This window comes from Opisthocomus hoazin, unplaced genomic scaffold (genome assembly GCF_030867145.1).
Source record: "Opisthocomus hoazin isolate bOpiHoa1 unplaced genomic scaffold, bOpiHoa1.hap1 HAP1_SCAFFOLD_211, whole genome shotgun sequence".
Taxonomy (NCBI): Eukaryota; Metazoa; Chordata; class Aves; order Opisthocomiformes; family Opisthocomidae; genus Opisthocomus; species Opisthocomus hoazin.
The window spans coordinates 1-11,085 of NW_027448797.1; the positions used below are offsets into that span (position 1 = coordinate 1).

Below are 11,085 nucleotides of genomic sequence, written 5' to 3' on the forward strand. Positions count from 1 at the left end.
TCTCACCCCCCCCCTGCTTCTCTTGCAGCCCTTCATGTCCCCCCCGCTACCCCGGCGGCCCCCGGCCCCCCCTCCGGATGCCGAACCAGGTGTGAGGACGGGACACCCACCCCCCCGAAGTGGGTGGGGGTCCCGCAGCACCCTGACCCCCCTCCCCGCAGCCTCCCGTGGGTGTCCCCGGCTCCCAGGCGCTGCTGCCCAACGCCATGGACCCGGCCGCACGGTCACAGGGTGAGTTGGGGGGGAGGGGGGGTCCCTGGCCCCGTGTCCCCCCGTCCCCAGGTCGGGGGGGGGGGGGGTGTGCTGCGGGGGGCTCAAACCTCCCCCCCCCCCCCTTTTCGCAGGGCATCCTGGCATGGGGGGCCCGATGCAGCGCCTGAACCCCCCACGAGGCCTGGCCGGCATGGCCCCCCAGGTGAGGGGGGCAGGGGGACAGGGATGGGGACAAGGGGACAGGGACTGGAATGGGGACAGGGATCCAGGATGGGGGGACAGGGATGGGGGGACAGGGATCCAGGGATGGGGGGGACAGGGATCCAGGGATGGGGACAGGGATCCAGGGATGGGGGACAGGGATCCAGGGATGGGGGGACAGGGATGGGGGGACAGGGATCCAGGGATGGGGACAGGGATCCAGGGATGGGGGGGCCGGGCTGTGGAAATACGGCAACAGGGATGAGATGGGGCAAGAGATCGGGGTGGGGGACAGGGATGGGGGGGACAGGGATCCAGGGACGGGGATCCAGGGATGGGGACAGGGATACAGGGATAAGGACAGGGATATGGGGATGGGGACAGGGATACAGGGACGGGGACAGGGTTGGGGACACAGGGATACAGGGATGTGGGGGACAGGGATTGGTACAGGAATGAGGTTGGGGTGAGGGATGGGGACAGGGATTAGGATGGGGCTACAGGGACAAGGATGGGGGGGGGCCCGAGATAGAGGGGTGGGGACAGGGAGATAAGGGTGGGGACAGGGAAGGGGATGGGAATGGGGACAGGGACAAGGATGGGGACAGGGACAGGGTTGGGGACAGGAATACAGGGCTGGGACGGGGGACAGGGCTGGGGATGAGGACAGGGCTGTGACAGGGAGCCAGTGCTGGGGTGGGGGCTGGGGACAGGGACACGGGGGGGGGGGGGGGGTGAGAATGGGGACAGGGACACAGGGCTGGGGACGGGGACAGGGATACAGGGCTGGGGACAGGGATACGGGGTTGGGGACAGGGATACGGGGCTGGGGACAGGGACAGGGATATGGGGCTGGGGACAGGGACACAGGGATGGGGACAGGGATACGGGGATGGGGACAGGGATACGGGGCAGGGGGGACACGGCGGGGGCTGGGGACAGGGACAGAGCGCCCCCGCTCCCCGCTGCCCCCCCCCCCCCCCCCCCTGCAGACCTACGGCAGCGCGATGCGGCCCCCCCCCCCAGCTCGCTGCCCGGCCCGGCCATGCCCGCCATGAACATGTAAGGCCCCCGGCCCCCCCGCACCCCTCCCCACCCCCCCCCGGCCCGGAGCTGGGGGAGGGGGGGGGCCCACCCCAGCAGGACCCCCCCCCCCCTCACCTCTGCCCGTTGCCTTCCAGGGGTCCCGGCGGGCGCGGGCCCTGGCCGAACCCCAACACCAACTCCGTAAGTGGGGGGGGGGGATACCTGGGGGGGGGGGGGGGGCCGTGGGGGTACCGGCTCTGGCCCCCCATGATGACCCCCCCCCCCCCAACCTTGTGTCTATCCGTCCCCCCCCCCCCCCCAGATTGCCTACTCCTCCTCGTCCCCTGGGAATTACGGGGTGAGTATCGGGGGGGCACTCGGGGGGGGGGGGGCTGTGCAGCCAGCAAGCCCGCGTTGCCCCCCCCCCGACCCACTGCCCTCCCCCCCCCCAGGGCCCTCCCGGGGGCGGCGGCCCCCCCCCGGCACCCCCATCCTTCCCAGCCCCGGAGGTGAGTGAGCGCGGGGAGCGGGACGGGACGCGGGGGGGGGGACACTGGGGGGGGGTGGGGGGGGGGTGGAATTTGGGGTGCCATGCTCACCACCCCGCCCCCGCTGTGTGCCCCCCCCCCCCCCCGCCCCCAGACTCCACCAACTCCAGTGAGAACATGTACACCATGATGAACCCCATCGGGCCTGCGGGGAGCCGGCCGAGTGTGAGTGACGGCGGGGGGGGGGGGGGGGGACAGGGATAGGGACGGGGGGGTCCCGCAGTGCTCACCCCCCTCCCCCCCCCGCCCCCCCCTTCCCTTCCAGTTCCCGATGGGGCCCGGCCCCGAGGGGCCCATGGGTGCCATGGGCGCGATGGAGCCGCATCACATAAACGGATCCTTAGGTGGGTACCGCCCCACCCCCCCCCCTCAAAACCTCCCCCCCCCCACGCCCCGGCCAGGGCCCCCCCCCCCGGCCAGGACCTCCCCCGAGCCCCCCCCAGGGCCGTGGCGGTGGTCCCCAGCCCCCCCACCGCCGCATCCTGCTCCCTGCGAGGGGGTGGCCGGGCTCCAGGCTGGGGGGGGGGGGGGCACGGATTGGGGGGGGCCACAGATTTTGGGGGGGGAGGGCGGGGGGGGTGTCACTAACGCACGGCTGTCGTCCTTGCAGGCTCCGGGGACATGGACGGGCTGCCAAAGGTGAGGGTGGGGGGCCCTGAACCCCCCCTGTGCTGGGACACCCCCCCCCATCACCACCACCACCACCCCCCCCCCCAGGCACTGGGACACACCCCCACCCCCCCCCCCCCCCCCCCCCCACCCCGCCCCCCCCCGTACTGGGACCCCTGCGCAGTGGCAGACCCTGCACTGCTGGGACCCCCCCCCACCATGTGCAGGGATCCCCTTTATTGCCCCCCCCCATGCACTGGGGATCCCCCCTCCCTCGTACACTTGGCACTCCATTTATTGCCACCCCCCCCCCAGATATGCTGGGACCCCCATTTATTTGGCCCCCCCATGTACTGGGACCCCCCCCCCCCCCATGCACTGGGACCCCATTTATTCAGACCCCCCATGTACTGAGATCCCCCCCCCCCCCGATATGCTGGGGACCCCATTTATTTGCCCCCCCATGCACTGGGACCCCCCCCTCCATGCACTGGGACCCCCATTTATTTGCCTCCCCCCCGTACTGGGATTCCCCCCCCAGCCCCCCCCCGCACTTGCACCCCCATTTACTGCCCCTCCCATGCCCTGGGACCCCAAACCACCCTCCCCCCCCCACACCGCCCACCCCCACCCCCCCCTAACAATTTCTCTCCCCCCCCCCCCCCCAGAGCTCCCCCAGTAACCTGGGGGCCCTGAGCAACCCCCCCGGCACCCCCGCGGGACGACGCCGAGCTGAGCAGCAATTTCTTGAACCCCTTCCAAAGCGACAGCGTAAGGGACCTGGCGGGGGGGGGGACACGACACCCCCCTGGGGGGGGGGGCAAACAGTGAGGGTGGGGGGGCCGGGGGGGGGGGGGTCAACACCAAGCTCCCTGGGGCAGCCCCCGTCCCCCCAGGGCAGCGGGGGGGTTCGCCTGGGCCGAGCGGCTGGGAGGTGGGGGGGGCTGTTGGGGGGGGGGGGGGGGCAAGGGGTGTGTGGCCCCCCCCCGACCCCCCCCCCCCGCTAACCCCCAACCACCCCACCCCGCTAACCCCCCCCACCCCCGCTAACCCCCCCCCGGTGTTTCCACTCTCTCCAGTACTCGCCCAGCATGACCATGAGCGTTGTGAGCACCCGCGCCGAGGCCGCCGACAGCCAGACACCCCCCCCATGAAAAAAAAAAATCATTAATAAGAATTACCAGGGCCCCCCCCTCCTGCTCCCCCCCCGCCTCAAAACACTAAACAGAAAAATAATGTGGAAAAAAAATTAATAATAATTAGAAATAAGTCATGTGACTTATTTACTATTTACTGCCCGCTGCGCCCCCCCCCCCCCCAGCGCTGGGATCCCCCCTCCCCCTCCACAGTGCCCCCCCCGGGGTGGGGGGCAGGCACTGGGTGTCGGTGGGGGGGGAGGTGTCTGGCACGGGGGGGGGTGCTGGGGGGGGGGGGGTTTGTCCCCCTGGCGTGGTGCCCCCCCCCCCCCCCCAAAGCATGGGGAGGGGGATTTTTGGGGGGGGGGGGGTGGGGTTCACAGTGCTGTACCCCCCCCCCCCGCCGCATGCTGCCCTCCTGGGGCACATGCACTTAATTGCAATTAGCCGCAATGCTAATAAGCAGTGGGCCCCCCCCCCCCCGGGAGGGTGTGAGCCCCTCCCAGTTCTCCCAGTGCTGGGCACCCCCCAGCCCATTGGGGGGGGGGGGTCCCATAGCCCAACCCCCAGCCCTGCCAAAGCCCCGGGGGGGGAGGGGCCGTGCTGCCAGCACAGCCCCCCCCCAAGCCAAGGGCACCCCCAGGCTGTGCTGGGGGGGGACAAGCCATACCCCGCCCCCCCCCCACCATGGAGCACCCCCCCCCCCCTCCCCAAGCGCTCTATAGGGCAGGCCCCAGTGCAGAGAGCAGCCCCCCCCCCCCGAAACCCCCCCCAAACCCCCCCCCCCCCCGGCAGCGAGCCGGCCCCGGGGGGGTCCCTGGCCCCCAGCCCCGTCTGCGTGCTCAGCCAGCACTGTGATCCCCGGCCCCCCCCCGAGCGCCAGACCGGGGCCCCCCCCGCGCCCCCCCCCCCCCCCCCCCCCCCCCCCCCCCCCCCCCGGGACCACTTTAATATGAAGGAATTTTGTTTTGGTGTGGTTTTTTTTCTGATTTTGTTTTTTTTTTTCCTCTTTTATAACGGAAAGGACCTCATATCCCCCCCCCCCCCAACTGCCACTGCACGCCCCAGCCCCCTCCCCGGTACAGCCCCAGCCGGGGGGCCCCGCCGTGCCCCCCCCCCCCGCTGCAGTGGGGGGCACCCCCGGCCCCGTAGGGGTAGCGCCCGCCGTAGGCTTAGTTGTTCTGTGTAGGGACCCCCCCCCCATTTCTAGTCCCCAGAGCCTTTAGAGCCCCCCCATTGCTTATCAAAAAAAACCAGGGGACACCCCCCCCCTTTCCCCCCCCCCCCGAAAAAAACAAAGAAAAAATACACAAAAAAATACAAGAAGAACCCAAAACACCCCCCCCCCCCCAATACATCAATAAATGTAATTTGACTTTTTTCAGAAGGCACTGGCGTTCGGCTCTCGCTTCGGGGGGCTGGGGGTCGGGGGGGGGGGGGGGCCCCAGGAACCAGGCGAGACGGGGGGGGCCCCAGGAACCAGGCGAGACGGGGGGGGGGGGGGACACACAGGACGTGCTCCGGGTTTATTGGCGGGTGCAAAGCTTCACAGTTTCGAGTCGGAGCCGGCAGCGCCGAGCGCTTGGGGGGGGGGGAACAGGTCTCAGACCCCCCCCCCTCTGAACCCCAAATCTACAACCACCCCCTCCACCCCCCCACAAAAAAAAAACAAGCTGGTATGAAATACAAAAAAGGTGCCCGCTGTTAGTCAGCCCCGTCGACGTGGAGGGGGGCGCGGGGGGGTCCCCGGGCGGGGGGTGCTGGGGCAGGGGTGCCCGTTGAGCTGGGCGGCCGCCGGCGCCTTCTTGGGGGCGAGGGGGGCAGGTGGCCCCCCCGGGGCAGGAGCGCTTCGGGCTGGGCCCCCAGCCGCTGCATCTTGTGCTCCAGCAGCATGTGGTTCTGGGGGGGCAGCCCCAGGCAGGCCCTGGGGGGGGGGGAAACGGGGGGGCTCAGGGATGGGCACCCCCGTCCTGGGGAGGGGGGACACGATGGCACCGGGTGTCGTCGTCGTGTGTCCCCCCCCACCCCGCACGCCAGGAGCCATCCGGGGTGGGGGACATTGCAGGGACCACCAGGACCTGCTGGCGTTGGGCACCTCCCCTGGGTGTCGGGTACTGGGACCCACTGGGAACCCCAGGCACTGGGCACTGGGACCCACTGGTGCTGGGCACTGGGACCCACTGGTGCTGGGACCCACGAGCATTGGGCACTGGGACCCATCATGTTGGGCACCCCCCACCAGGTACTGGGACGCACTGGTGCTGGGACCCCTGAGCACTGGGACCCATCATGTTAGGTAACCCCTGGGCATCAGGTACTGGGAACCACTGGTGCTGGGCACTGGGACCCACTGGTGCTGGGATCCATGAGCACTAGGAACTGGGAATCATCTTGTGCACCCCCCTGGGCATCAGGTACTGGGACCCACTGGTTAGGACCCCTGAGCACTGGGCACCGAGGCAGAAGGTACCAGCGTCTGTGGGTGTTGGGACACCTTGGGCACTGGGACCCACTCGCGTGAGGCACCCCAAGCACTGGGAACGGGGGACCCCGCACTGGGACCTGTTGGTGCTGGGCATCACCAGGATGCCAAGACCCACCAGCACGCTGGGCACTGGGACCATCGTCTCTGGGCGTTACGCACCAGGACGCATTGGCACTAGGACCCATGGGTGAGGGGCACGGGGACCCACTGGTGGCACTGGCATCGATCACCAGCACCCACCGGTGCTGGGCACCTCAAAAGTGTTGGGCACCAGCACCCACCGGTGCTGGGCACCTCAAAAGTGTTGGGCACCAGCACCCACCGGTGGTGGGCACCTCAAAAGTGCTGGGCACCAGCACCCACCGGTGGTGGACACCTCAAAAGTGTTGGGCACCAGGACCTGCTGCTGGTGGGCACCTCAAAAGTGCTGGGCACCAGCACCCACTGGTGTTGGACACCCCCTGTGTGGGTGCTGAGCGCTGGGACCACAGGCATGGAGCACTGGGACCCACTGGTGTGGACGCCTGGGGTAGGAAGCACCGGGACAGCCCTGCCAGCCTTGGGTGCGGGGGATGGACACGGGACCCCGGGTACCTCAGGATGTTCTCGATGCAGCTGCGCTGGCGGAAGAGGGCGTTGACGACGGGGGTGCCCTCGGGCACCAGCGGGGCCTTGCAGAGGAAGGCGACGATGGAGAGGACGCTGTGGAAGCCCTGGAACTCGGGGTCGGCCTCGGTGCGGAAGGTGACGCGCTGGCACAGCTCCGTCAGGATGGCCAGGTCCAGGATGATGGGGCTGGCCAGCAGCGAGTCCTGCGGGCAGCGAGGGTGAGCCACCCACCCCCGGGGAGGTGCCACCACCCCCCGGGGACACCCCGGTCACCCTCCCCACGCACCTCGCACGTGTTGTGGATGACGATGGTGTTGGTGCCCCCCATCATGATCTCCGACGTGTACTCGTCCAGCGCACGTTTGCTGTCCCCCACGTAGGGGACGTACTTGATCACCACCTGCGAAGCGACGTCCCCGTCACTGCGCCGTCACCCCCATCGTCATCGTGTGTCCCCTCCAAGCCCCCAACTCACGCAGTGGTCGGGCTTGTCCTGGGGACCGTAGAGGATGGGGTTGGCCTGGACCATGTCATCCACCACGTTGCTCTTGGAGATCTCCTTGGAGCGGAACTGCTGCGGGGCCGAGAGGTTCTTCCCGTCGTTGTTCCCCAGGTGGTTGTAGCTCACGATGGACTTGGCCTGGGCAGGGGGTGCAGGTGGGTCACCCCCCCGTCACGCACAGGTCCCCTCCCCGGACCACCCTGTCCCCACCTACCTTGAGTCCAGCGCCCACCAAGAAGTCCACCAGCACCGACTTGAGCTTGGTCTGACCGGACTTGAAGTCGTCGCCGCAGATGAAGACGCGGCGCTGGGCGGCCAACTCCACCGCCCCCGGCACGAAGGTGTTCTGCGGGGAGCCGTTGATGTAGGCGCAGCCCTCCAGGATGCTGGCCACCGCGAAGAGCGTGGACGGGGACACCTCCAGGCCTCGCTGCGGGGACACGGGGCGGCTCAGCGCTAGCAGGGCGGTGTTGTCACCCCCCCCGCCTGGGTCCCCTCCCGGGTCCCCTGACCTCGATGGCCCACAGCAGGTTGTCCGCGGTGTCGTTGAGCCCTGGCACGACGTCACAGAAGCGCTCCGTGTTGGCCGTCCAGAGAACGATGACTTTGTCCACCCCGCTGGTCTCCTTGAAGTCCCGGATGTCCCTGCGGATCTGCTCCACCTGGGACACCACCGAGGGAGGGGGACACACGTCAGCATGGCAGCATCCCCCCCACCCCGTCGCCTGCGTCCCCCCACCGCCGCTGCCCCACCAGGACCTGCTCAGCCATGGACCCACGGAGGACGTTGTCCGCCCGCTCCTCCTGGTTGGCGGCGATGAACTCGGGGATGTAGATGGAGGGTCGGGGCTTCATCTTCTCCATGTGGGGCCAGAGCTGCTCCTGCAGCGGCCAGTCCAGCACCTCCGCCCGCCGCATGGCCTCCGCCAGGTTCAGCGAGGAGATGTCCCAGCCTGGGGGACAAGGGGTGACCCAACCGCTCAGGGTCCCCTGCCCCGTTGCGGGGTCCCCTCTGTGTCCCACCTACCGTCAAAGACGATGTCGTTGGGGTGCACCATGGGCAGGAGGTCCCGGAAAGGCACGTAGACATCACCGGTGGGGCCGGTGCCCAGGCAGACGGTGGAGGCTTGGAGCAGGGAGCCGTAGTAGTTGGCTTTCTGGGATGGAGAACATGAGGATGAGCCACCAGCATGGGGGGGGGGTCCCCAGCACCCCCGAACTTGGGGGGGGGGGGCAGGGCTGCAGACCACCTCCGCACAGGGCAGGGAGGAGAGGGGGGTGCAGGAGACGGGAGAAGCCGAGCTCTGCGTCCCCATCCCCGCCACGGTCGCCGGCCGCCCACCTTGCGCCCCGTCTTGGTCATCCAGGAGAGCCCCAGCCTGTTGGCCAGCACGGCCGCCGTCACCGTCGTGCCGTTGTTGCCCCCCCAGCCCACCAGCATCACCCCCAGGCGAGGGACCTGCCGCCCCGTCCGGAAGGTGAAGCGGGTCGAGCACGGCCGCACCTGCGGGACAGAGACAGGGGAGACGCGGGGACAAGCCAAGATGGGACGAGGGCTACGAGGATGAGGAGGGGACTGGAGCATCTCTCCTACGAGGAGAGGCTGAGGGAGCTGGGCTTGTTCAGCCTGGAAAAGAGAAGGCTGCGAGGGGACCTTAGAAATGCCTCTAAATATCTGCAGGGTGGGGGTCAGGAGGATGGGGCCAGACTCTGTTCAGTGGTGCCCAGCGACAGGACAAGGGCCAACGGGCACAAACTGAAGCAGAGGAAGCTCCAGCTGAACCCGAGGAAGAACTTCTTCCCTCTGAGGGTGACAGAGCCCTGGCCCAGGCTGCCCAGGGAGGCTGTGGAGTCTCCTTCTCTGGAGATATTCCAGCCCCGCCTGGATGCGGTGCTGTGCAGCCTGCTGTGGGTGACCCTGCTTGGGCAGGGGGTTGGGCTGGGTGACCCCAGAGGGCCCTGCCAACCCCCACCATGCTGGGATTCTGTGGGACCCGTGGGGACAATCCGAGGTGGCGCCGAGCCCCCCCGGCAGCCCCCCGCCCGTACCTTGGTGACGCCGTTCTCCTTGCAGACGTGCACGGTGCTGTACGTGTACTTGGCCTCGATGAAGTCCTTGCTGTAGGTGACGTCGGGGCTCTCCACAAGGAACGTCTCTGCCATTGTTCCCGGAGCTGGAATAGGAGGAAATGGGTGTCAGCCCCGCAGGCCTGGCACGCCGGGCCCCCCCCGGACCCCCGCCCAGCCGGGACGTGGCTCTGGCACCGATCCCTGCCAAGCTGGGCCGGCGGTGGGGACCCTTGGCTGCCGGCCCCGGGGCCTCCTGGTGGGGCTGACGCCGCGGCCCCTTCCCACGCGTGTCCCCGCCGCTGTCCCCGGGACAGGCGGGGAGCTGGGGGGTGATCGCCCCCCACCCCCAGCCCCAGGACCCCACCGAGCCCCCAGCAAGCCGGGAGGGTGCAGGGTCCCCGTCCTGCTGAGAGGGGGGCAGGAGGCTGTCCCCGCTGTCCCCTCCCCGGGGGTGGCAGGGGGCACAGGAGGGCACGGGGGAGTGGGGATGCTCCCTGGGGACAAGGGCTGTCCCCGAACCCCGGGGTGCCAGAGGGGACATGGGGACAGGATTATCCCCCACTCCCAGGGGTGGCAGAGGGGATGTGGGGACAGGACTGTCCCTGCACCCTGGGGTGGCAGAGGGGACGTGGGGACAGGGCTGGCCCTGCTCCCAGGGCTGCCAGAGAGGACATGGGGACAGGATTGTCCCTGCTCCCAGGGATGACAGAGGGGACAGGGCTGGCCCTGCTCCTGGGGGTGTGGGGGATTTGGGGACAGGGCTGTGCCCATACCCCAGGGTGGCAGAGGGGACATGGGACAGGGCTTTCCCCACTTCCAGGGGTGCAGGGGATTTGGGGACAGGGCTGTCCCCACTCCCTGGGGTGGGAGGGGACATGGGACAGGGCTGTCCCCACTCCCAGGGGTGTAGGGGATTTGGGGACAGGGCTGTCCCTGCTCCCAGGGGTGGCAGAGGGGAAGTGGGGACAGGGCTGGCCCTGCTCCTGGGGGTGCAGGGAATCTGGGGACAGGGTTGTCCCCCTCTCCCAGGGGTGCAGAGGGGACATGGGACAGGGCTGTCCCCATACCGGACACGGGGACAGGATTGTCCCCCACTCCCAGGGTGCAGGGGACATGGGACAGGGCTGTCCCCGCTCCCGGGGTTGGCAGAGCTGGACACGGGCACGGGGCCGCCCCCGCTCCCCGGGGCCGAAGAACCGAACCCCCCCCCCCCCCCGCGGGCACTCACCGGGCCGGGCCGGGCCGGGCGCTGGAGGCGGCGGGGCCGGGGCCGGGGCCGGTGCTGCCCCGCGGGGGTTGATGCGATCGCGGCTGCGGCCGCCCCGGCTCCCGCCGCTTAATCGGCTCCCAGGCCCCGCCCCCCCCTCCGGCCCCGCCCCCCCCGCGCCCCCCCCGCACGTGCCCCGCCGCCACCGGCACCGGGACCCCCCGGTGTCCCCCCCCGGCAGGTGCGGGGCGGCCCCGGGCCCCGGCTCGGAGCGCGGGGGGCGGCGGGGGCGGCCGCTGACCCGGGAAGGGGAAGCGGTGGCGGGGCCGGGGGGGGGACCGGAGCCGGGGGGCGGGGGGGGGGGGTCCCGCCGCCGCCGCCGCCTTCCGCCCATTGAGTGCCCCGGGCCGACAGCTTCCTGCGGGGCCGCGGCCCCGCGCCTTCCCACGGGCACCGGCCCACGAGGCCGCTCCCACGGG

General features: G+C 70.0%; 2 protein-coding genes across 2 annotated transcripts; one reads left to right on the plus strand and one right to left on the minus strand.

Annotated features, from left to right (window-relative positions):
• Nucleotides 1-26: 26 nt before the first annotated feature.
• Nucleotides 27-3,751, plus strand: LOC142359395 (single-stranded DNA-binding protein 2-like). Its single transcript, XM_075412016.1, is given in 15 exon segments — nt 27-89; nt 162-231; nt 345-415; nt 1,407-1,427; nt 1,430-1,476; nt 1,596-1,641; nt 1,763-1,798; nt 1,893-1,913; nt 1,916-1,949; nt 2,083-2,153; nt 2,254-2,332; nt 2,599-2,627; nt 3,266-3,310; nt 3,312-3,368; nt 3,677-3,751. Coding segments are annotated over 15 exon segments (714 nt in total). The 5' UTR covers nt 27-77.
• A 1,661-nt stretch (nt 3,752-5,412) lies between these two features.
• Nucleotides 5,413-10,723, minus strand: ISYNA1 (inositol-3-phosphate synthase 1). The gene is given in 14 exon segments (XM_075412026.1): nt 5,413-5,482; nt 5,484-5,552; nt 5,554-5,595; nt 5,597-5,657; nt 6,813-7,030; nt 7,114-7,227; nt 7,303-7,467; nt 7,544-7,759; nt 7,842-7,991; nt 8,089-8,282; nt 8,357-8,486; nt 8,672-8,833; nt 9,379-9,503; nt 10,628-10,723. Coding segments are annotated over 13 exon segments (1,680 nt in total). The 5' UTR covers nt 9,493-9,503; nt 10,628-10,723; the 3' UTR covers nt 5,413-5,437.
• Between the last annotated feature and the right edge of the window lie 362 nt (nt 10,724-11,085).